This window comes from Geotrypetes seraphini, chromosome 3 (genome assembly GCF_902459505.1).
Source record: "Geotrypetes seraphini chromosome 3, aGeoSer1.1, whole genome shotgun sequence".
Taxonomy (NCBI): Eukaryota; Metazoa; Chordata; class Amphibia; order Gymnophiona; family Dermophiidae; genus Geotrypetes; species Geotrypetes seraphini.
In genome coordinates, this window is record NC_047086.1 from 209,658,794 (window position 1) to 209,684,953 (window position 26,160).

Sequence of the window (26,160 nt, forward strand, 5' to 3'; positions counted from 1 at the left end):
ATGTTCTCCAGTGAAGACGTGAGAACAATGGAGAGTGTGATCCCAGAAAGGTCACAGGAATGCCTCTTTAGACTAAAGTGAACATCTGGTAAGAAAAATGGCGATTGTATAACGTCACCCTAAGTACAGTAGTGCATGAAGAGAAAGACCTCTAGCAGGATTTTTTTTTTGCTAACAAAGGTTGTTTCTAAGCTTTTCTTTTTAGAAACAAGGATTCTCACAGTAAATGGTGGGCCAGTAATACCTACAGGTGGCTTGGGAAGTTGCTTAGCTAGTTCAAGATTCAAGAAGGCCCTGAAAACCTTTAACTCATCTAATTAAAAATTATGTTTGATTTAGGTGAGGTTCTGTGATATTTTCTTCTCAACTTCTGAGAAGTAAGCCCAGATCGTACCATAGCCCATGATCCTTGTTTTGCCCTGTTCATAATTTGGATGTTTTAGTTTGTAAAATGGATTTTTATGATGGACATCACTGGCACATGGGCATCCATTTGTCATGTATTTTACAACCAGCAGATCCTGTTCTAAAATACATGAGAAATGGATGTCCACATGTGACATGCCAACTTAAACATGTATATTGTAAGCGGCAAAACAAGGGGATATAGGCATATAAATGCACATATGGGGATTGGGTTTGTATGTATGTGTGTGCTGCCATGTATGCATGTAGCTAATAAATTTGGTAAACCTGCACAGATAAAAGCAGGTTTGAAAGGAAAACTGATCCAAAGGGAGGTGGTTTTCAACTTTCAAAGCAATGAGCATATTCCCTCACCCCCGAGAACACTCTTCCAAACCCAGGTCCCACACACTAGTTAGTTGGTGACCTGGAGAAGGTGTAAATGCCACTTGGGAATTTTTCCAAGGTGTATATGTAGTGCCATTATGAAATAAATAAAATTAATATTTGTATACTTGAAAGGACCACTCAAGCCATTCCCTGAACAGGCCTCCATTTTGTACACTTTAAATTCAGCATTCTATAAAGTAATGTCTCTTAAAACCCTGCTTATCTGTAGTGTATTCTTTTTTTTTTTTTTTTTTTTTTTTTAGCAAAAAAGGTGCCAGTACTCGAATGCCAAGGGTGGAGTGATCATTAAGAGACTCACCCCAAAAGCCAAGCCACTTGTGACTCACCACAGAGCCTATGAAAAGGCAGAATGGGTGTTAAGAATCTTAGCTTTTTCATTAATACCGGGGTACCGTGGGTCATTCGTATCAGGGTTTTTCAGTACCCCCTGAAAAAACCTCACTGTTATGTGTATGCCATTCATACATGCACATCAGCTATTTATACGTGCAAACAGCACTTAAGGTATCTAAAAGATACACCTCACTATTGGGTCCTTTTACAAAGCTTTATTGCCAAGCAGTGCATGCCAAATACTGAGCCGCCCATTCAGTTCCTATGGACAGCTCGGCATTTAGCATCTGCTGCTTGGCAGTGCAGCTTTGTAAAAGCCCACCTATGTTTTCTCCTTCAGGATTTGCAACCAAAATGTTGTTTTTCGCTAAGAGTTAATTACTACAATGCGTCTGGATGTTCTGTTGTTTTGCTTCCATGCACTGAACTGACTACTTGCATGACAGTCACCTTTTCAAGGACCACAAAGAGTACAACTGCTTAAAACATTGGAAAGTGACACTTGGCGCTGTTTTGGAAATGCCATGTCTTTTTTTCACGGTGCAAACCCGTTGCTCATACCTGAGTGTGTCCACCTGCGCTCTCCAGAATGTTGGTGGTCGCGAGGGTGGCAGAGTTGGCAAAGCAGCTGAACAGCGAGGAGACGGCATTGGAAATCCCATGAGCCAAGAGTTCCTATGAAACCACAACAAAGAAAAGAGCACAGACTGCAATTAGAAGTTAGCCAGTACTGACTGGACAACAGTAATTGTAGAAAGATAATGGAGTGCTCCTTGTCTCTTTTAAGGACTAATGGGCGTTTTATATTTCTCTGTCGACAAATGCCAGAATGAAATCCATATACGTTTCATACTGAGCAATGATTTGGCAGAAAACGAGAATACAAAGAGTCATCTTGCATCAATTAAAGATCCTATTGTTCCTTTATTATTGTTGAAATTCTTTAGTCAATTTTAATATCCCCATTTATTAAAGAAGCTTAGGGAGGTTCTGGCAGCTCTTCTGACAGATCTGCTTAATCATTCTTTGCATATGAGACTGGCTCCAGAGAAGGCAAATAAGGAGATGGCTAGTAAATAGTGGCCAGTTCATTTGACCTCAGTGTTGAATGAATTAATGGAGCACTTAAGGAGAGGATAATAGAGGGGGGGATTCACTAAACGGGCCGATCCGATCCGGGGGGCTGATTCACAACACGTCCTCCTGCAAATGATGATGCTCAGAATCACGCCCCCCAACTGACTGCAGGGATCGCTGAATAGCAATCCCGACGCATGCGCAGACCATCTGTAGATGGTCTGCGCATGCTTACAGAACAGCAACCTTTTTTTAAAAACTTTTTTTGCTTCTCTTTTTCTTTGCGAGCCCGTGGTCTTAACCCGATTTAAACCCACGGGCTCGAAGTGCGGGGAAGGGCAGGAGAGTCGGAGCGGCAGGCGAGATTAGGGGCGAGAGCAGGGCGGCGAGTTAGGACGGCAGGAGAGATTTGGGGCGAGAGCAGGGTGGTGAGTCAGGGCGGCAGGCAGGAGAGATTCGGGGCGAGAGCAGGGAGGGGACAGGAGAGTCGGGGCAGGAGAGCAGGAGAATCCAGGCAGAGAGCAGGAGATGCAGTCGGAAAGCAGTGAGCGACTGGTCCCCAGCAGTCGCTTCTTTTGTTGATCGGCCAGCCCAGTCGGTGTTCCAGATTTGTTTAGTGAATCGCTGCCTGCCTACATTTGAATGCCGTTCCCCCTCATTTGCATGTGCGGATCGGAGGATGATTGGGACAGAGGTTAGTGAATTGGGTCGAAGGAAAATTGGGTCGCAAAGGGGTCGCTAAGAGGTCGGGACTTGATCGGTGGGCTTAGTGAATCTAGTCCAGAGTATCTTGATTCTAGCAGATTACAGGATCTCAGACAGCATTGTTTTACCAAATGCAGATCATGGTAAATAAATCAGATCAATTGCTTTGCCTAGAGAATTAGATCAAGGGTAAGATCACAGACCCACTATAGTCTACATTCCCAGCACAGCAGTAGAGAGCATATGACCTCGGTCACTGGTGTCACTGCCTGAAGAACACTGTGGTGCTGTTTCATTGATCCATTGCATGAAAGTAGGGTTCCCATATGGCTCCAGAAAAAGGAGGATGGATTGAGACATCCGGGTTTTACTTCTACTGAAAGCAATGAAAGTAAGGAGGACAGATAGAGATATTTGGGCTTTACTTCTATTAAAAGCAATGAAAGTAAAACCCGGATGTCTTAATCCATCCTCCTTTTTCTGGAGCCATATGGGAACCCTACTTGATGAAAGTCATGAAGCAAGAGGTAAAGAGTGCACACTCATGGTGACACTGCAGTGGGTTAACAAAGAGTGGCAAATCCTCTCCCCTCAGATTGCCACCCCACTCAATCTCCATATCCTATTCCTCTCCTGCTCTCTCACAATCCCTTTGACACAATAACTTATTAGTACAGCAAATGAGGAGAGATAAAGGCCAGTATGATCCACCTGGACTGCCCATAAAGGGAGCCAAGGTTGTACATGCTGCTCCGTACAAATTACCGTACCCCTCTCCCTTTTTTTAGAGTTATATCTGCAAACATGCAGACTACCCCCTCCTCTTCCTACCCCCCTACCCCCGTTTTTAAAAGTATGAAAGTTATTTATGTCTTGCTTTACATGGAATTACTGTATATGGTGCTTTTATTTCATCTTTTTGCCATATAAGGATCCTCTGTCTATGCCACACCTTTTTGAAATTTGTCACAGTTTCTGTCTCCACCATCTCCTGTGGAAGAGCATTCCAGACATCCACCACCAATTTTGTGACAAAATACTTCCTGATGTTGCTTTTCAATTTCCCTCCTTGCAGTTTCATTTTGTGTCCCCTAGTCCTCTCTCAAAACATGCTCCCAGCATGCCCCCTTGAGATTTAGATGTACTGCAAACAGAATAGAAAACCATCTAAAAATATATTTAGAAAATGGCAATTTGGACATTTTAGGAAACAAAACATCCAAATAACGTCCAAATGCCTCTTTATACCATTTTTTTTTTACATTTTTCTGTTTTTGAAAATGGGTCCCATGGTCTTAGATAATCAGCTGCACATTATTCACTCTTTCCTACAGAAGAATATTTTCTCCAGAAAAGAAATCTGAGGGGCTAATTTTCAGCAGCAGTGGTGAGTGTATGTACACTTTCTCCCTCCATATTCGCGGTGGATGCATTCCGAATATAGGCGCGAATATGGAAAAACCGCAAATAACTTTTCAATATGTTATTCGCGGTTTTCTATAAAAGTCGGCGTTTTTACCATTAAAACCGCGAATGCAGTAGTGTACTATGGGGATTTAAAAGAGCTCCTGAGCAGGGGGAAAGTACACACTGTTGGGTGCATGGCGACCGGCACCAACGATCGCCTCCCCGCCCCTTGTTTACCTTGGACACGATTAGCGGCTCCCCATGATCCAGGCCCTCTCCATCTGCACCTCTTGCTCGCCTCCCCTCCCCTTCCTCCTGTGTATGTGTGCGCGCCGCTTTTTGTTCCCCTTTCATTGGGTGTCACAGTTTCCTCTGCAGCCAATGGCAAGGTGTGCAGAGACCTGCCCGCAGGGTGTCCTCAGCCCCAAGAAGCGCTGACACTTGCGATATGCGGCTGTCTCTCTCTCCTCCTCCTCCTCCCCGGCCTTTGTTCCCGGCATGGAGCCTTCAGCCCCGGCTGAGCAGCCAAGCGTTCAAAGTCCTCCTCTCCGCTGGCTGTAGCGAGCTCTTGATTTCCAAAGTGAGGGAAAGAAGACAGATTTTTGTTGCTTCTTTTTTTTTTTTTTTTCAAGCACTGGCTTCAACGCTGTTGGGGAAGTGATGATTTTGGGTAAGTGGGAAGTTTCTCTCAGCCTCTCGGCTCGGGTGCAAGTGGGGTCCCAAGACAAAGTGAATCCCTTGAGGTGCCTGAGGCATGACAAGAGGCTACATGGTCAGGTCAAATGAAAGGCTGCTCTTATGGATAAGGAAACTTCGGGACCTTAGCAAAAGTGATTTGAAACCGAGGGATTGCTTGCATAGAAGGCGGGAGGGTGGGAAGGACTTTTCAGAGTGATGTAATTTTGGGGGGCAGAGTCAGCCGACGAAAAATTGTGAATAAGCGAAATCGTGGATACGGAAACCGCGAATACGGAGGGAGAAGTGTATTTAAATGTTAGCTGTTTCATTTAAATATATACGTATATTCAGCAATGCTTTATTTATAATCTGTGTAGTTAAACACACATATTTGCTGCTGATTGCCACCCTCACTCTCCAATTATTATATGCTTGCTCTGGCCTATACAAAATGCAGAAATTATTCCTGAACCGGTGGGTTATTTGCAGAAGGATGTCACATCTTTTGGCTCCACCTCCTCCTCAGTGGGCTGACCAATGTCTCCTCAGTTTGTACCAAAGCAGTTGATCCCCACTAATAAAAGACATAAAAAGGAGGGGCACGGGGAAACTCCCTGACAATAAACTTCTGTTTTGTTCTGTAATAAATAATTTAACAAAGTTAAGGCACAAAACATGGTATAAATCAGCATTAACATATAAGGAGCTCCAAGAGAATCACTTTTTTTTTCTTCACTCTTCATATAAAACTGGCAGGAGAAGCTCTCCAGCTATGGACACCCACTCTGTCTGTGGCAGCAAGCAGGCGAATTCTAACTGACAGGGTGGGATGTCAAGACTCCTAGACACATCTACCAGAAAGAAGATTATCGAGGTAAGAACCTAATCTTTTCTGGTGGTGCAATGTGTCTAGGAGTCCTGAACCAGAGGGAAATATCAAACCAGTTCCCTGAATCTAGGACGGGGCAGCTGAGCCTGCCAACAACATTGAGGACCCAAAACCGGTGTCCTTTTGTGCTGTCACGTCTACTCTGTAAAACTTTGTAAAGGTATGAAAAATGGACTATGTAGCTGCCCTACAAATCTCCTTTGGCGAAAAAGCCCAAGCCTCTGTTCATGGAAGTGCCATACTTCTGGTGGAATACACTTTCAGCCAACATATGCAGACAAGATCGCTAATTTCATCCATCTGGAGATGGAAGCTTTAGAACCAGTCCTACCTCACTTAGCTTGACTGGTCAGAACAAAAAGATGATCTGAGACTCGAAAGTCATTGAAGGTTACAGAGAAGAACTCTCCAGACACCCAGCAGCTTTACAGCTTTGTTCTTTTTCTTCGACCCCATGGAATGAAAGGTGGGTAACTGGACTTCTTGATTGACCTAGAATGTCAAAAGCAGAAAGGATGCAACTGTGTGCAAAGAAATTCCCGCTGTAGGCAGTCAGCTGATGTGAATGACTCTCCTCCTCGCCAGTGTGTTGTGGCATACCTGAAATCTCAGGAGGTACACTGGTGTGCTGCAGCACACAGTTTGCAATACACTAGCCTAAACACTGATCTTATATACATCTAGTAACAAAGAATTGCAAAAATCACTCACACAATCTGTACAGTTACAACTCTCTTATTGTTCTCTTTATTCTGGTTAGCTTATTCTCATACACACTGATAGGAAGACGAGTTATACAAAGTACAAATAAAGTTTACTTATACAGCACACAAAGCTCAGGACAAACTTCTCACAAACACATAATAACATTTCAAACACAAGCTAAGACAGACAGATTTGGGAGAACTGTATCCCCACTCAGAGACATTCTCTCCGAGGCACAGGAACAGAGTTCTCCTGGGAAGGTGTTGCTCCCTCCAATACTGAAATGCATTGTATTAGAGAAAACAAGTCTTCCCATTTGCTGAAACTGGGAGCTCGATCTTTATAGAGCTCTAATTACCATGTACATACATATTTATTAGCTCAGGTCATGTAGTCTCTTATCTCTGTCATGTGCTCTAGCCAAACTCTGATTTGTGCCAGTGCTTGTGATACACAACTCTTAGCTGAGATGCCATAATTTATGGGCAGGGAGTGTGCAGTAAGAAGAGCCATAAGGAGCAGTACAACCAGGTATTATCTTTCTTATGTTACTAAGAAAACCTAAAGAGTGCTCCTTAATGGAAGGGGGAGTAAATGCATAGCCAAACTTGTGCCAGTTCTCATGTTGCTTACAGGACTTTTTTTATTTGGACTAGAGGATGACATGGGAACAAATTTTTCCCCATCCCAGCGGGAACTCATTTTCCAATCTCGTCCCCACAAGTTCTTTTTCTGTCCCTGCCCCATTCCGGCAAGTTCCATCCTCATCTGCACATGCCTGAAACACTTTAAAATCATAAGTGTTCAAGGCTCGAGCGGTTAAGACAGAACTTATAGGAATGGGGCAAGGGCAGGGACAGGGACAGGGACTGTAACAAAACTCAAGGGGACGGGACTGGGAAATTGAGTTCCTGTGGGGATGGGTACAAATTTGTCCTCGTGTCATTCCCTAATTTGGGCGTCACTGATTTATAGATCACATCTCCATGGTTATTCATGTCTCTGGATGGCAAAGGGGCCTCTTACTTGTTCTATGGCCCCATCATACAATGTGTTATCTGTTAGAGAAACAGATAACACAGAAAGATTTCACAGAAAAGGAATGCAAAAAAGGGGGCTAGGTATTTATTTATTGTAGTCTAAGGTTGTGAGAGGAAGAGAATCATAGGAGAGAAAAAATTGTTCTTACCAAGAACAAAACAGAAATGAAATGCCTGTATATTTTAGCATTCGACAAGATCATCTTGATAACCTCTGCTTTGTCTCACATTCAGTGTTTGCAGCATAGCATTGATTCTCCTTTATCAGCTCAAAAGGCCAATTTAATATCCTATCCTGTTTTCCTGTTTCTTCTGTGTGCATTAGAAGCAAAAGGTATGGTCAGAGATGTAAAAATTAAAGTAGCCAAGCCATGATATTAATGTTACATCTCCATTCTCCAACCCTACCCTCTCTCCTGAAATGGGGAAGGAGGGGCTTCCAGCATAGGGAGGGACTAGGAAAAGCAGTCAAACTTCAAGGGGAAGGTATACTCAGTGCAGCATCATGATGGTTGTGGAGGCACAATGGAATGCTTTTTAATACGAGGCCAAGAGAAAACAGAAAAACAGCAGAGAAGAAGAAGAAAAGAAAGATTAGAAAGGTTAAAACACTTATGAGAAGGCCATGAAACCAAGTTCCACCCACCTATATCCAAAGGAGATACATAGTAGCATGATAATCTTCCTCCTATCTGTGGAGGCAGGGCCTCTGACCTGGCATCATTGGGCATTCTTGGAGGCTGGCGTGGTGGGAGACCTAGAGGTTTGAGGTCGTCTGGCAGAGCCAAAACTCTGTCTAGAGCTCTGATAAGATCTCTGGGCTGAGTAACCTCCGACAGCCTCAAAAATTGTCTTGGCCAGTCCCTCTAGGCGCATGTGGTCTGCTTGTCTGGTAAAGCCTTAGGATGACAACCTGCCATACTGATCATTCCAATCCTTTGTCAAAGAGCATCTCTCCCTTAAAATGAAGCCTGCTTAATGGGATGCCGGGTTTTGAAAAGCCATCCAGACCCCTGGACATGTCCTCAAAAAGGAGGGGAAATCCGGGTGTCTTGTAACCTTAGCCCAGCCAGTTCCTGATAAATCAGAGGCGAGCAGATTGGCTAAGCAAGTTCCCGCAAAGGGTTGCCCTGCTAGCTACAGACTGATGCACCGAGACTGATGCACTGCGTCTTCTCCCAGGCAGAGCTCCGGGTTAGTGAAGACCCTGCGTTAGTAGACACCTCTTGGGCACCAAAAGTCTCTGGATTTGGATAAAGCCCCCAAAATAACAAGAACAATTGATTATTTCTATAGCACTACCAGGCGCACACAGCATTGTACATGAAAGAGACGGCCAAACACCATCAGAGCAGATCAGAGAAACACCTTCTCAACTTGTTTGCAGAAGGGTAAACTGAGGAAACATGGGTCAGTCCACTGGGGAGGAGGCAGTGCCAAAAGATGTGACATCCTTCTGCAAACAACCTGGGGTTTCAAAGACATAATCCTGCGGTTCAGGACTCCTAGACACATTGCATCAGAAATAGCAGTTGACTATTGCCATCATATGGTTAGTTTGGGATTCTCTCCTCACCTTGTCACGATACAAATTTTTTTCTGTATAGGCTTTTGAAATCAATGGACAATAAAAATAATAATAACAGTTTATATACCGCAATACTGTTAAGTTCTATGCGGTTTACAATAGATTAAGCGAGGTACAAATTGATTGAATTTAAGAGGGGAGAAGAGGAGAGTTAATGGACAATGGACTTATATGTTTACTGGTCAGTAGTAAACACATAAGTTCTTTTTTTTTAATTCTTTATTGATTTTTAATCAAAAACAGTGTCATACAAATGAAAGAACAAAAGATATTCCACATATTCCACTATTATCTATACAGGTAACATAAATATCATTCAATAATTTCATTTTTCTGCATATATGTTTGTATAATAAGTTTTGTATAATAATAAGTTCTGATGACAACTAAATTCTTTTAAAACTGATTCTAAGTGCTTTTGAACTCTGAAGAGTGCATTTGTAATTACAAACCTGATTAGCATCGATGGTATATCTGTACTTTTCAGCATAGATCATAGCCAGTGACACCGACACAGCATACCCAACAAATGTGATGGCTACTGTATCTCCAAGAACATCAGGGATGACCTCCAGGGCAGGGAGCTTGGGTTCAGGAAACCTGTACAGGAGGACATAGTTTATAGTTTATTGGCTTATATCCTGCACAAAGCGGGTTCCAGAAAGTACTTACTTAATATTATTACATTACATTACATTAGGGATTTCTATTTCGCCATTACCTTGCAGTTCAAGGCGGATTACAAAAGAATTATCCAATATGTATTACAACAAGAACTTACAAAAAAAAAAAAAAATTGGTCATTTTCAAAAGGAGTATGAAATGGGTAAGGTTATTTGTTTGGGGTAGTTGGCTTTAGTGAGAGGTGGAGTTTGAGACTTGCGGTATTATTTCTTTTTTCAGAGTTTTCTTGAAGAGTATGGTCTTTATTTCTTTTCTAAAAGTCTTGTAGTCGAGGGATGCCATCAGTAGATTGGCGATTTAGTTGTCTAGTTTGGCTGCTTGAGTGGTCAGGAGGCCATCATATAATTTTTTCCATTTGACCTCCTTAGTTGGGGGGTATGAGAATGGGTTGTGAGTTTTCCTATGTCTGGTTGTAGTGTTGTGGATGAGGCGGTTTTTCAGATAGTTTGGACTGTCTCCGTATAAAGTCTTAAATAATAGGCAGTAGAATTTAAATTGTATTCTTGCTGGGATCGGAAGCCAGTGCGATTGGAGATATGCTTCTGTAATGTGATCATGTTTCTTTAATGAGTAGATGAGTCTTAGTGCTGTGTTTTGGATAGTTTGTAGTTGTTTTGTTATGGTTGTAGGGCATGGGAGGTAGAGGATATTACAGTAGTCAAGTAGGCCTAGTATTAAGGACTGAACTATGAGCTGGAATTGAGTTTTCTCGAAGAATTTCCGAATTTGTCTTAAGTTTCTCATGACTAAGAATGACTTTTGTATTGTTTTATTGATTTGCGATTGCATGGTGCAGCATCTGTCGATAGTTATTCCTAGCAGTTTTAGGGTGGTTTGTATGGGGTCGTTGATTGCGTTGATTATCACATCACATACAATATAAACAAATCAAACAAATAAAACATATCGGGGGCCAGCGTTTACACTTATCATAAAACTTCAGTTCCCATATTTCATCTTACAAAACAAATACTTTTTCAGTAATTTCTTAAAATTATGCAAATTTCCCTGCTCCCAGATGTATAGATGACTATGTGAATTAGAATAAATACTGTTCTCTTGAATGAAGTGATGAGAACATTCACAGCAAAGCGGCTGACAGAGGTGAGCCTCAAAAGTCTGGTCCAGCCCTAATGTTCTATTTTGCTCTAGAACAGATGAGGACAAAGGCGGGGCCCTGCAACTCAGCCCAGAGTCAGTGTTGGGCTGCAATTTTAGTCTCAAACTACTGGCTACAGTCACAGAGCGTTAAACGATAACTTTCTCAATCGGAAGGGTGACTTGCAGACTTTCAACTCATTAGCACGACACTGCAAAGCAGTTTCTATAGGTTGCCTGGTGAAACAGGGAGACTTGAATCAAGAACACAGGTCGCTGGTGTCTCTATCACTACGCATACAATCTTTATGCCCACCCATGAAGGAGGTCCCCAAAGAGCAAACAGGCAAATGATCCTCAAGATCCAGAATAAAGTGAAATCCTCAGTGGAAGATCGGAAATGCTTTGATCTGATCTCACATAATCGCACATACCATTTTTTGACAGAAGATGAGGAAGAATGCATTGCGACTCAAGGAGCACACCAGTTTTACTCCTTGGTATGTCGTCTTTAAGAACTTCTAACATCAGATCCTATTGTCTGTCTGGAATTGTTGGGATGTCCATATCTTGTCTCTATCTCTGTTTTTTATCTTTTCTATCTTTACCATTTTAATTATTGTTTTCTCAGGTACTTTAGTTAGATTGTGAGCCTTCGGGACAGTTGGAGAACTTCCAAGTACCTATCTTTATTTATTTTTATTTTATTGTATCTTTAATACATCTTTATTGTGTGACATTTCCGCTCCCCGAGACGGGCATGTCAGAGTGAAAACCAGGTCTCAGTCTCTTACTCGAGACCAGACTCTCACTGAGAAGGATCAGGAAGAAGATCCTGAAAGCCTAGCTGCCTATCCTGAGCCTTCCAGCCTAGAGCAGTGCCCTGAGTATAGGTTAACTGCCCGGCCCAGAAAAGCTTCCAGTCACACTAAGGGATTTAATCAAGCTCCCAGTGATATTCTACCCCTTAGCCTGAGGGGGAGCCCAAGAACACCCAAGCTAGGCACACAAACACCCAGTGTAGGGCGTGGCCCTAAGCCTGTTAAGCAGCTCTCCAGAGCATTAAAGGAGGCTGCCCAAGAGAGTCTGGGAGAGAGAGTTCTCCGGGCCAGGAGAAGGCCAGACCTCACTCCAGAGCCAATGGAGTGTGAGGCTCCAATGCCTCAGGAACCAGCAGAGCAGCTGGATACACCAGAAAGCATGGACCTGGATGAAGGGTGTATGCTGGAGACCGTTATGGAAGAAGCCATGGATGTGGGCTTGGCAACTTTCCACTGAACACTACAGGTACAAGGCTGTACAGCAATAATAGTGGAGAGGAGTGTTTGGCAGAACTGTTTTGATTGTTTGTGCTGTAAAAACAAGCTTAGAGCAGTGCTGCACCAGCTTGATTGGATTGCTACATTGCAGCTGTGCAGGAGCTCAGGAGAAGCTCAAAGAACTGTGAGCTAATCAGGGCTGGAAATTGAGGAGCCTGCAGTAAGGCTTCAGTTTTTGTCTTTTGTGTTTTTTTTCTTAAAGTTTACCTGGTGAAGAACTTTGGACTGTGTTGGTTAGTAAGCCCAGGACTCCAGCTCAGGGCTGGATAAGTGCTTAAGGGACTAATTGTACAGTGTTTTTCAGAGACTGTGTGAGCAGGTAGAGCAAGCACCAAAACCTGGACTGGAAGTATAACTGATAGCAAGCTTGCTGTGCTTTCACTGGACTGGGGTGAAAGTTAAAAGGCTTTTTGTTTTCTGTTTTCTTTCTTTTTGCCCTTGTTTGGGAAGAAAGAGAACTTGGACTATGATAATAGATGATATGATTTATGTGGCAAGTGACTAATTAAACTTTACACATTATTTTTTGTTCAACTTGACTCACGGTGCTTTATTTTTAGCAAAGCCCAAGATAGTGGGACACCAGTGAGGTCTCCCCCTTTGGGAGCCACGTCAGGAGTGTGCTACCCTCTACCGGGGGTCTTCTGAACTTTACCAAGACCCCGGCAGGTGACAAAATGGTGGCAGCGGTGGGATTTTAGCACACTCTACTGGTGGTTTCAAGTTTGAACCTATAAAAAAAAAAAAAAAAAAAACGAAAATTTTGCAATTTTTTTTTTTGCTTCATAATTTTTCTTTTGGAGTGTTCCCGTGACGCAGGACGACGCTGCCGGAACCACGCCCGGCTATACTTCTGAGGGACTACCGGAAGGACCAGACCAGAAGGCAGTGCCTGAGTCGGGAGTAACAGGACGTACAAGCACAGCCAGAACGACTGGAGGCCAAGGAGGCCTATTTACCAAAGGCGCAGACTCGTCAGTACCTCAGGTAAAGAGTACCTAGGGAGGGGACTGACGAGGATACGAGAGGTATCGGTTAAGATACTCCTCGGGGTTAAAACAAAGAGGGATAGTTTACTCTCTCTGGTGAGACCGCACTTGGGTTTCCTTTTTGTGTTTGTCTTTTTGCACAGGTCGGAGGATGGACCCACAGCAATTCCTAGCGGTGCTGGCGCAAGAAAGACGTCAACATTCAGAGGACATACAGAACCTGATAAAAGCGAATCAGGAGATGTGGCATTCTGGACAGCAAGCCGCGAGGCGGCAACATGATGAAATCCTATTGGCCATGGGCGAGCAGACCAAGGTCTGGGCTCAGACATTACACCCTATGGTGACCAACCCAGGCGCAGCGCATCCGCCGGGTCCTCCGGCGCAGCCCATGGTAGGACAAATTCCATTTCACACATTGAATTTGTGCAAAATTTCTCCTGGGGACGCGCCTGATGAATTCTTAAACGCCTTCGAGCGTATTGCAACAGCAGCCGGATGGCCCCCTGATCAGTGGGCCGTGCGTCTGTTGCCTTGCCTGGCCGGGGAAACTCTATCTGCCTTTCAGACTCTCAGTCCTGAGCAAGCTAGTAATTATGCCACAGTAAGAACACACATCTTAGATTACCTAGGATATACCTGTGAGCACTACCGACAGAAGTTTAGAGCCACGCAGTTACTAGCGAAAGAAAGACCCAAAGCGTTGGTACAGAGGCTGTCAAAACTGGCAGAAAGGTGGCTACAGCCTCACCTGTCGGATCCTAGAGCCCTCTTTGCGGAGGTTGTGAAAGAGCAGGTGCTCGAAGCAGTCCCCAAAGATTTGAGGGGATGGATCCGCAGGCAAGTCTGTCAGACTTTACCCGAGGTAGTGGAGGCAGCCGAAGCCTTCATAGATGCTCAGAACTCTTTTGAGGAAAGAAAAGCTGATAGGCCCAGTAGAGGGGAAACAGGGAGAGAACAGCCTCCATGGTTCAAGTCCCTGATTTCCCAGAATTCCTCCCAGAGGAAACCGCTACCCAGTACTCCTAGGAAGACAGGACAGGATACTAGCCTCCGGTGCTTCAAGTGTGGGAAGCAGGGGCATACCCAGCGATATTGTCGGGAGAAAAGAGACCTTGTAGTGTGTAGGCCCTCTGGGTTAAACCAGACCGGACCTTACCAGGTGCCCATCTTGATAGCTGGGAAAAGGGTTCAAGCTCTAGTGGATACTGGTGCCGAACAATCTGTGATTTCACGCAGACTGTGGAAACAGATTGGTAAGGCAGGCCATCCTAGGGAAGGGCCCGAATCCGTCTTCCTTGCCTGTATACATGGGGACTCCCGGGAATACCCTCTCCGCCAAATGCTCATAGAGACGAAGAGGGGAAGTTGGGACATGAAGGTAGCGGTGGTGGACTTTTCACCTTATCCAGTAGTTCTAGGGAAGGACTGGGCAGGCCTAACCCAACAGGTCGCCCAAGCTGGAGAGGCGGTGCGTGAACCCCTTCACAAGCAGAAATGGGTGATGGGGGCTAGAGTGGTACGAAACCAGTCCCAAGGTTACTCATGGGGGAGGAGAGAGAGTACCCGGGGGCCAAGTACGAATTGGAAACCGGTGATAAGATGGGCTCCCTTATCTGATAAAGCCCATATTCCTACAAGGGCTTATGACGGTGCCGCGGGGTACGATTTGTACGCCGCCCAAGAACAGGTAGTCCCAGCGCAGAACCGGGCACTGATTAATACAGACATACAGGTGTCCTCGCCACCGGGCTCTTACTTGAGGATAGCGCCGAGGTCAGGGTTAGCTCTACGGCACGCTATAGATGTGGCCGCAGGGGTGGTTGACCCGGACTATAGGGGTAACTTAGCCGTGTTGCTAGTTAACCAGAGCAATACTGACTATAAGATCTGCCCCGGGGACCGAATCGCTCAAATGATTTGTGAGCGCATTTGGCACCCGAAATTGACAAAATATAAAGAACTTCCCGATACTCAAAGGGGAGTAAAAGGGTTCGGATCCTCAGATAAAGGGCAAGACGGGGAGTCCCAGCCACCGGGGAAAGGGAAACAAACTGAACAGGACCAAACTCTCCGGGAAGAGATAAAATCCTTACGAGAGGAACTGGAGAAACTAAAGGCAGGTCAGAATCAGGCAAGCCCACAGATAATGACACCCGAAACAGCTAGCAACCAGGCCAGTTCAACAGGAGCGGAGGTAGAGAAGTTACAAAAAGACCTCGCTCAAATGTATGGGCAAGTGCAGCAAGTAAGGAAACAGCTACAGGAGGAACAAACTCGCGGCCAAGATATGTTGGTGAGGCTTAAAAAAACGGAAGAGCTTAAAGACCGACTAGCGGGAAAAGAAACAGAGGCTCAGTTGCTGGCCAAACAAAATGAGGCAGGCATCGAACGGTGGGAACGCCACTTCGGGAAGATGGCTGACTCACTAGACGAAGCAAGTGAGGATATGGACAAGCTACATCAACAGGTTAATGACATCCGGGAAAAGGAGTTAGGAGAAGTCAGACAGGCAGTGTCCGCCCTGGCTCAGAGAATGGACGTTTTAGAGGAGTCGGGTGGAGAGACTAGCCCAGGGGTACAGGCAGGGTATGAAACTCCAGTACTGCAGTGGCCCGACGATTTCATGGATCCTGACCCATTACCTACTAATCAGGGGAAGAAGTTTAATAAACCCCGTAGGCGGTATTGATGTACTAGCTAAGCTTAACACCAATGTGGAGGCTCTGATGAGAAGGTACGAGACACCCCAGCAGAAGCCTCAGACTAGGCAGCCTTTAAGTGAGGGGGTATGTGACATTTCCGCTCCCCGAGACGGGCATGTCAGAGTGAAAACCAGGTCTCAGTCTCTTACTCGAGACCAGACTCTCACTGAGAAGGATCAGGAAGAAGATCCTGAAAGCCTAGCTGCCTATCCTGAGCCTTCCAGCCTAGAGCAGTGCCCTGAGTATAGGTTAACTGCCCGGCCCAGAAAAGCTTCCAGTCACACTAAGGGATTTAATCAAGCTCCCAGTGATATTCTACCCCTTAGCCTGAGGGGGAGCCCAAGAACACCCAAGCTAGGCACACAAACACCCAGTGTAGGGCGTGGCCCTAAGCCTGTTAAGCAGCTCTCCAGAGCATTAAAGGAGGCTGCCCAAGAGAGTCTGGGAGAGAGAGTTCTCCGGGCCAGGAGAAGGCCAGACCTCACTCCAGAGCCAATGGAGTGTGAGGCTCCAATGCCTCAGGAACCAGCAGAGCAGCTGGATACACCAGAAAGCATGGACCTGGATGAAGGGTGTATGCTGGAGACCGTTATGGAAGAAGCCATGGATGTGGGCTTGGCAACTTTCCACTGAACACTACAGGTACAAGGCTGTACAGCAATAATAGTGGAGAGGAGTGTTTGGCAGAACTGTTTTGATTGTTTGTGCTGTAAAAACAAGCTTAGAGCAGTGCTGCACCAGCTTGATTGGATTGCTACATTGCAGCTGTGCAGGAGCTCAGGAGAAGCTCAAAGAACTGTGAGCTAATCAGGGCTGGAAATTGAGGAGCCTGCAGTAAGGCTTCAGTTTTTGTCTTTTGTGTTTTTTTTCTTAAAGTTTACCTGGTGAAGAACTTTGGACTGTGTTGGTTAGTAAGCCCAGGACTCCAGCTCAGGGCTGGATAAGTGCTTAAGGGACTAATTGTACAGTGTTTTTCAGAGACTGTGTGAGCAGGTAGAGCAAGCACCAAAACCTGGACTGGAAGTATAACTGATAGCAAGCTTGCTGTGCTTTCACTGGACTGGGGTGAAAGTTAAAAGGCTTTTTGTTTTCTGTTTTCTTTCTTTTTGCCCTTGTTTGGGAAGAAAGAGAACTTGGACTATGATAATAGATGATATGATTTATGTGGCAAGTGACTAATTAAACTTTACACATTATTTTTTGTTCAACTTGACTCACGGTGCTTTATTTTTAGCAAAGCCCAAGATAGTGGGACACCAGTGAGGTCTCCCCCTTTGGGAGCCACGTCAGGAGTGTGCTACCCTCTACCGGGGGTCTTCTGAACTTTACCAAGACCCCGGCAGGTGACAATTGTAAACCGCTTTGAACCTCACGGTATAGCGGTATATACGAAATAAATTAAATTAAAAATTAAAATAACAAATTGGAGCAGACCAGTGACGTAAAGCTTCAATATAATTTATTCACCACAAGCAGATAAAAGAATAAATAGATAAATAACTTAGGTTCCTTTTATCAATCCATGGTAATGCAGCTGCTGCAGGAAATGCTCCAATGCTCATTCAATTCCTATGAGCGCCGGAGCATTTATTGAGCCGGCCCGCACATAAATGCTTGATAAAAGAGGGCCTAAAATAGTCCTCAAAAAACCCAACACGGCCATATTTTGCCCTTTACCAGGGCTGCATCAAGGGTTATTTATAAAACATCCAGCTGGTAAAATCCAAGTAGGCAGGCAGTTGCTACATGTGCTGAAGCTGTCAATGTCAGAACGCATTTGCTTTCACTAGACAGGTTTTTACTTGGATTTTATCTGCAGGATATTTTATAAACAGCCGTACTGCACTTTTAAGGACTGCTTAAATTAATTATTTATCTATTTATTCTTATCTGCTTGCGGTGAATAAATTATATTAAACCTTTTTTTTTTTTTGTAAAATCTTTATTCATTTTCAAACTTACAATAAGTGTGTCAATATGTTAATACAGATTAACAATAAGTATATCACTTAATAATCATCAATAGCACGAATGATATATTCTTATCTCCCACCCTTCCCACCCCTTCCTATTATATAATCAACTAGTCTTTAAGCCCGTTACATTAACGGGTGCTAGAATCCCTCTCCCTAACTCTCTCTCCATGGCCCTCTTCTGTCTTCCCCCCCCCCCGAGCAAAGCTGTCTGTCCATAGCACACCTCCCCCCAAAGTAGCCCCCTTTCCCTCTCCCTATCTCTCCATGGCCCCTTCTGTCTCCTCCCAGAGCAAAGCTGTCCCCAGCACACCTCCCCCCCAAAGCAGCCCCCTTTCCCTCTCCCTATCCTTGGCCCCTTCTGTCACCCCCAGCACACCCCTCCCCCCCAAAGCAGCCCCCTTTCCCTTTCCCTTTCCCCCTGGCTCCCGGTATTGATCCCCTTCTTACCCTCCCCTCCATCCCGGCGTCTTCTGGCCTGCTCCTCTTCAAAGCAGCCTGCAATCGTGGTGGCCGGCTTTAGCGAACCTCGCAGGCTGCTCTCCAACTCGGTAGCACGTTCCCTCTGACGCGATCCTGTGCGTCAGAGGGAGCGTGCTACTGAGGTTGGAGAGCGGCCTGCGAGGTTCTTTAAAGCTGGCCACGATTGCAGGCTGCTCTGAAGAGGATCGGCGGCGGCGAGTGAGGTGACATGGCGAGGACGCGGGCAGGCAGCGAGTGAGAGGCAGCGGTGAGTGAGGGCGGGCGGTGACGCGCCGAGGCAGGGAGAGAGCACAGTCGCGCGCCTTTAGCCCCCGCATGTGCCGTGAGGTTAGAATGTTGCCACAGAAGCACACCTCATGGCGCCACACCGCACGAATTTTCGAGAGCGCATGTGCGCTCTAGCATTTTATTATTATGGATACCTTGTACATATTATATTGAACCTTAACTCCACTGGTCTGCTCCAATTTGTTACCACTCATCAAGGCGGTCCGGCTTTCCAGGAGTAAAAGATTTCACACATGCAAAATGACATTGGTGCAACCAGGCACTAGACACATGTTTACAAGCATGCAGAGGCAGAGATTCTACACACAAGCTCAAATTCTGTCTAGTGTGACCAAAGTTGCGCGCGCAAATCTGTTTGTGTTGCTGACTGGCATGCGCAATTTAACTGTCTAGCAAGCCAATCAGCACCGACATTTGCCAATTGCTAAGTAATAATCATCACTAATTGGAATTTATGTATGCAATTTCTAACCACATTCTGTAAGAGTGTTGTGCGTAAATTCAAGTGCGTGGATCTCAGAAGGGGGTACGGCTAGGGGAGGAGCTTGGGTGGGTCATGGGCATTCCTAAAAGTTAGGCGCACTGTTACAGAATGCATCCGATATACGCCCAACTTAGGCGCTGACATTTAGACCTGGCTTTCATTAGTACAAACGCCTGCACCTAAATGTTAGCACATGTACATAGGTAACACGTGATTCTCTAAGCTGCGCTTAACTCCAGAGGCAGTAAATAGAATCATGCTAAACGCTGATCTTTCAGCGTCAATTTTTTAGATGACATATATAGAATTTGGTATCCAGAATACACTTTTACAAGAGCAATATTTAATGTCAGGTGGAAAACAGACAGCGCAGCTTAGGCTTAATTATAGTGTGCAGTTAAAAAATTTGGAGGAAAAAGCCTCAGACTGGGACCCTCCCACCTCCACAAAAGTGGTTGACAGGTGGTTAGGCATTAACCTCACTGGCAAAAACCCTCCGTTGCAGAATAAAAAACCTTAAGCAGAGCTGTTAGTGCTGAACGATAGAAGAAATGACTTTCAACTTATCTTCTGTTGATCGGTGGCCAGCGTTTCACAAGTCTGCTGCCTCAGGGTGTAACGTATCCGATCAAACTTCAGTCGGGACGCCAAAACGCATCTCCTTTACATCAAAAATTTTTTAACTGCACACTATAATTAAGCCTAAGCTGCGCTGTCTATTTTCCACCTGACATTGCATATTGCTCTTGTGAAAGTGTATTCTGGATACTTTTGAGTTTTTCACAAAATCCGTGTTCTTTTAGCTATATATAGAATTTGGGCCATAATTTTAAACATGCCTAAGTAGGCGTTCCAGGGGACAGAATTTTGAGTTTATATATATATATACCGTATTTGCCGGCGTATAGGACGACTGGGCGTATAAGACGACCCCCCAACTTTTAGTTAAAAAATAGAGTTTTGTGTTATACTCGCCGTATAAGACGACCCCTTCTTCCTTCTCCACCCCTTTGTATTCCCCCATGTGCTTTCAGCGTTCTTCTCCCTCCTCTGTCTTCAAGTGCTTTCAGAGTCCTTCCCCCCCCCTCCTGTCTTCACCATGGCATTTCAGCGTCCTTCTCCCCCCCCCCTCCTTCTCTACCTCCCCGGGTGCAGCACAGCCAGCCAGGTCCCCTTACTTTTGTGGCACTTCCCCTACCGACCGACAACAGCCCGGGTCCGACAAACTTCCCTGCCCTTAACCGCGAATCTAAATTACCTTCTTACAGCTGCTGTAAGAAGGTAATTTAGATTCGCGGCTACAGGGCAGGGAGGATTGTCGGATCCGGGCTGTTATCGGTCGGTCGGGGAAGTGCCACAAAAGTAAGGGGACCTGGCCGGCTGTGCTGCAACCGGGGCGGGGCGGCCGCCCCTCTCTCTTGGTACCGCGAGGCTACTCTCCTTCTCCTTACCTGCCATGCCTGCAGCACAGAGCCGAACGGAAGTCTTCCCGACGTCAGCGCTGACGTCGGAGGGAGGGAGGGCTTTGTTTAAGCTTTGTTTAAGCCCTCCCTCCCCTCCGACGTCAGCGCTGACGTCGGGAAGACTTCCGTTCGGCTCTGTGCTGCAAGCAGAGAAGGTAGGGAGAAGAAGAGCCGCGCGACTGAGTACATCCAGCCCCACAAGTAAGGGCATGTAAACTGTACCCGGCGTATAAGACGACCCCCGACTTTGGGGAGGATTTTAAGGTACTAAAAAGTCGTCTTATACGCCGGCAAATACGGTATATATATATTTATATTTATATACTGTATATACTTTATAAAATCCAAAGTCATGAGGCGTAGATTTAATACACTGCCTTTCTGTACTACAATCAAAGTAGTTTACATTTGTATACATTTATGTCTGAAGAGAAAGATCATTGGAAAAGGACATCATGTTTGGGAAATTTGAAGGAACCAGGCGAAGAGGGCGACCTGCAATCAGGTTGCTAGACACGTTGAAAACACTGATTCCCTGAGTCTGTGGGGCTCATAATCAAAAGAGAAATACGTCCAAAAACCAGCCTAAGTCAGCACTTGGCCGAACATTTCCCAAAAACGTCCAAGTGCCGATAATAAAAACGGGTTTTGGACGTATTTCTAAACGACCTAGGCCTTCATAGTACCGCTGAATGACCAAAGCTAAACGGGGCATTTCGGGAGGAGTGTCGAGGGCGGGAGTTGGGCGGGATGTGGGCCGGCTTAAACTTAGTCGTACAGCATGTATAACCGAAAGTTATACAGCCCAGGATCAACTGAACTTGGACGTTTTAGTAAAACATGGTCTAAGTCACAAAAACCCACCTAAAGTCACCAGATAAGCACTGCAAACACATGAAACAGACCCCCACACACTATCCAAGTGATCACCGACCCCCCACCCCCATAAAAATATTAATTACACCTTTAAAATTCAGCCTCCAGCCCATCATCACCTGGCTACCTGGCATAGGAAAGCCTAGTCCAGCACAGAGGCGGCTTAAGTCATCTTGGGGGTGGGTTAGGGACTCATGGAGAGGAGGACCCATGCCCTTAAGCCCCTGTAATCACTGCCTTGATACTTAAACATGTGCACTCCCCTATACTCCCCCCAAACCCTTTTGCATTGGCATATAAGTGGCTCCTGCAGCCATAAGGGCTATTGGGGTGGTAGATGAGTGGGTCTAGAGAATTCTGGAGGTGGTTTGGGAGGCTCACCATGACCTATAAGGGGGCTATAGTGAGGAGACGACATGGCACCCTTTTTGTGAAGTTCACAGCAGTGCCCTGTAAGGTACCTCCACTATTTAGGTGGCATGTCTGGGTATTCAGTCCATCACTTTGCAGACCTCTCTCACGTCCACCAGAGCTTGTTCTAGGCGTTTTTGACTTGGATGAAAAGTTGGACGGAAATGTGGTATAAAAATGGACGATTTAGCAACTTGGACGATCAGATCGGCAGGACGTATAATCAGATGATTTTCGAAACAAAAAAAATTTTGGATGTATTTTTCGAAAATGTGTCCTAGGCTGTTTTTTTAGTTTGGACGATTTAGTTTAGGCGCAAACTGACTTAGACGTCCCTTTCGATTATGCCCCTCCACGGTCTAAGTGGCTGCCTAATTCACGTAAAGATTAAACCAGCCCTAGCTCAACAGCTAGTCATTAACAGAATGCTTTGTGTGGCTACCATGCTATGAAATGTATGAATCCATCCAGGCCAGTTTCACTGATATTTCCAAATTTTTTGCTTCTTACCCAGCTGGTAAATGTCCCACAATCTGAATGTCATATAGAGAATTCAAGGATGAGGCAAAGGTTACTCCTGTGGCTACCAAAACCTGCAATGGCACACAAGGATAAAAAAAAAAAAAGACTAAGGAGTGAAAGGTCACTTGGACACACAAAGTCAGAGGCGTGAAGAAAGTACAAGAGTTTTATTTACAGCATGCCGGACTCTTGTGCAGTGAGCAGCCTGCTTACAAGAGTGCCAGAAACAGGAAATGCACTGACTTTTATGCCCTTTTCACTAAACATATGCAAACTAATATATGCAAAATCTACAACTTCTCATTTGTTACTTCTATAACTTTTCTACAATTATTATTGGTCCTAAACCAGTACTTGCGATAGGTTCAGGGGTACAACTTATAGTCCTATAGGAAGCTAGTTCATTTACCTGCTTATCTAAGCCTTGCAGTTCTAACCTTTACATGTTTAGGAGGGCAGGGTACATCATGGCTCAAACTCTTATCTATTTAGCTTACAATATGGTAAGGCAGGGACATACATTTCAAGCAGATGATGTCAGCAGATTGTACACTGTTTCCAGCTATGTAGGCCAGAGCAGTATTTCAAACTACAGTTAACCATTTCATGACCCTACAGGAGGAGGACCGACACTCTGGGTCACAATGATCAATAGAGCAATCATAGTGTTTCTTAATTTTCATGGCAATCATATTAATAGACATTTAAGCCTTTACTTTCTCAAACTAGCTGGATAGGGAAAATACCTTGACAAGGCTTAAATACACTAGGCCCTTCCAGTTTATTTCTATTTTGAAATTCATGTGTAAATTAATTTTTATGTGAGCAGGTTATCAGTCTGGAGCACAGTCTCCAGCTTTGGAGACCTGTGGTCCACTCCGACTCTTAAGAACTGATCAGCAAGGGTATCCCAAGCAAAGGCTCCTGTTCTATCAATATAGCTTGCAGAATGATCACAGAAAGCAAGCCTGCTCTCCAGTGTCAATGTGGTGGCCTCAAGGCTTCACAAGACCAAGAGCATTCAATAGGCCTGATTTTCAGTTAGGAGCTATGGTAGATTCCCATCAATATACCTACTATTATAATTTCCACTGGGATGGGCATTCGTAGTCTGTTCCGGAAGCGGGAGTTGATTTCCTTGACTGGGACCAGTGCTGCCAAGCAGAGGAAGGAAATGATGAGCTCTGCAATGTTCGTCATGGGTAAGGCTTTAAAGACGGAGATCAACGTCTAGACACAAAACAGTGGGTGTGGATCAGCATTCATATCCAACTTCACACCCCCAACCAATATGGGGGATAGGAAGTGTACTTATTTATTTTATTTATTCTCTTTTGATATCTTGCCAGTGATCAATTAAGACCCTTAAACAGTGTGTGGCGCAGTGGTTAAAGCTACAGTCTCAGCACTCTGGGGTTGTGGGTTCAAACCCACGCTGCTCCTTGTGACCCTGGGCAAGTTGCTTAATCCCCTCATTGCCCCAGGTACATTAGCTAAATTGTGAGCCCACCGGGACAGACAGGGAAAAATGCTTGAGTACTTGAATAAATTAATGTAAACCATTCTGAGCTCCCTTGGGAGAACAGTATAGAAAATTGAATAAATAAATAAAATTTTAACAAATATATGCAAATGATCATTAAAGCTAATCATAATGAATATATACAATCAAGAACTCTCCCACCTTACATAACCCATCTCCTCCCACACCCAAAAGCACAGTTACTTACCGTAACAGGTGTTATCCAGGGACAGAGGCAGATATTCTTGACTGATGGGTGACGGCACCAACGGAGCCCCGATACGGACAATTTTAGAGTGATTGCACTCTAAGAACTTAGAAAGTTCTAGTTAGGCCGCACCGCGCATGCGCGAGTGCCTTCCCACCCGATGGGGGCGCGCGGTCCCCAGTTAGGATAAGCCAGCTAAGAAGCTAACCCGGGGAGGTGGGTGGGACGCAAGACTATCTGCCTGCTGTCCCTGGATATCACCTGTTACAGTAAGTAACTGTGCTTTATCCCAGGACAAGCAGGCAGCATATTCTTGACTGATGGGTGACCTCCAAGCTAACAAAAAGAGGGATGGAGGGAAGGTTGGCCGCTATGAAAATAAATTGGCCGAAGTGTCCATCCCGTCTGGAAAATGCATCCAGACAATAATGAGATGTGAAAGTATGAACTGAGGACCAATTAGCAGCCTTGCAGATTTCCTCAATAGGAGTTGATCTGAGGAAAGCTACAGATGCTGCCATAGCTCTAACCTTATGGGCCGTGATGGAACCTTCCAGTGGCAGTCCGTTCTGAGCATAACAGAACGAGATGCAAGCAGCAAGCCAATTGGATAACTTACGTTTAGAAACAAGATGTCCCAACTGATTAGGATCAAAGGACAGAAAGAGTTGGGGAGATGATCTGTGAGGCTTAGTGCGATCTAGATAGTAAGCCAAAGCACGCTTACAGTCCAAAGTATGCAAAGCCTGTTCTCCAGGATGAGAATGAGGTTTCGGAAAGAACACAGGCAGGACAATGGATTGGTTAAGATGAAAATCAGAGACAACCTTAGGGAGAAACTTTGGATGTGTACGCAGAACCACCTTGTCATGATGAAAGACTGTGAAAGGTGGATCAGCAACTAGTGCATGCAACTCACTGACCCTCCTGGCAGAGGTGAGAGCAATTAGGAAGACCACTTTCCAAGTGAGAAATTTGAAATGAGTTGTGCCCAATGGTTCAAAGGGAGGCTTCATTAAGGCAGAAAAAAACACATTAAGATCCCAGACCACAGGAGGGGGCTTGAGAGGTAGTTTCACATTAAAAAGACCCCGCATGAATCTGGAAACCAAAGGATGAGCAGTAAGAGGTTTTCCGTGAACTGGCTCATGAAAAGCAGTAATGGCACTGAGGTAGACTCTGATAGAAGTAGATTTGAGACCAGAGTTAGACAAAGAAAGGAGATAATCCAACACTAGTTCTACTGCTAGTGAAGTTGGATCATGATGATGCAGAAAGCACCAGGAAGAAAACCTAGTCCACTTCTGCTGATAGCATTGAAGAGTGGCCGGCTTCCTGGAAGCATCAAGAATAGAGCGGACAGGCTGAGAAAGAAGTGAATGAGCCGAGGTCAGCCCGAGAGATACCAAGCTGTCAGGTGCAGAGATTGTAGATTGGGATGAAGCAGGGACTGCTAATGCTGAGTAAGCAGAGAAGGAAACAGTGGTAGAAGTATGGGCTTCTACTGAGTTGAAGTAGAAGGGAGAACCAATGTTGCCTGAGCCACCGTGGAGCGATGAGAATCATGGTGGCTTGTTCCCTCTTGAGCTTAAACAAGGTCCGCAACATGAGAGGTAGAGGAGGAAATGCATAAAGGAATAGATTGGTCCAATCCAGGAGAAACGCATCTGGCGCCAGACGGTGAGGGGAGTAGAGTCTGGAGCAAAAGTGGGGCAGCTGATGATTGTGAGGAGCTGCAAAAAAGTCTACTTGAGGAGTGCCCCATTGAGCGAAAATGGACTGGAGAGTCATGGGATCGAGAGTCCATTCGTGGGTTTGGAGAATTCTGCTGAGATTGTCTGCTAAGGAATTCTGCTCTCCCTGAATGTAGACAGCCTTCAAGAATAAATGGTGAGCT

The 26,160-nt window shown here is 45.1% G+C and overlaps 1 protein-coding gene across 1 annotated transcript in view; it reads right to left on the reverse strand.

Annotated features, from left to right (window-relative positions):
• Positions 1-26,160, reverse strand: part of SLC26A10 (solute carrier family 26 member 10) — a 131,308-nt gene that overhangs the window by 57,992 nt on the left and 47,156 nt on the right. The window contains exons 5-8 of the mRNA XM_033938135.1: positions 23,611-23,763; positions 22,522-22,604; positions 9,691-9,838; positions 1,711-1,824 (exon numbers count right to left, since the gene is read on the reverse strand). Coding sequence (XP_033794026.1) covers positions 1,711-1,824; positions 9,691-9,838; positions 22,522-22,604; positions 23,611-23,763 — 498 coding nt within the window. The remainder of the gene's footprint in view (positions 1-1,710; positions 1,825-9,690; positions 9,839-22,521; positions 22,605-23,610; positions 23,764-26,160) is intronic.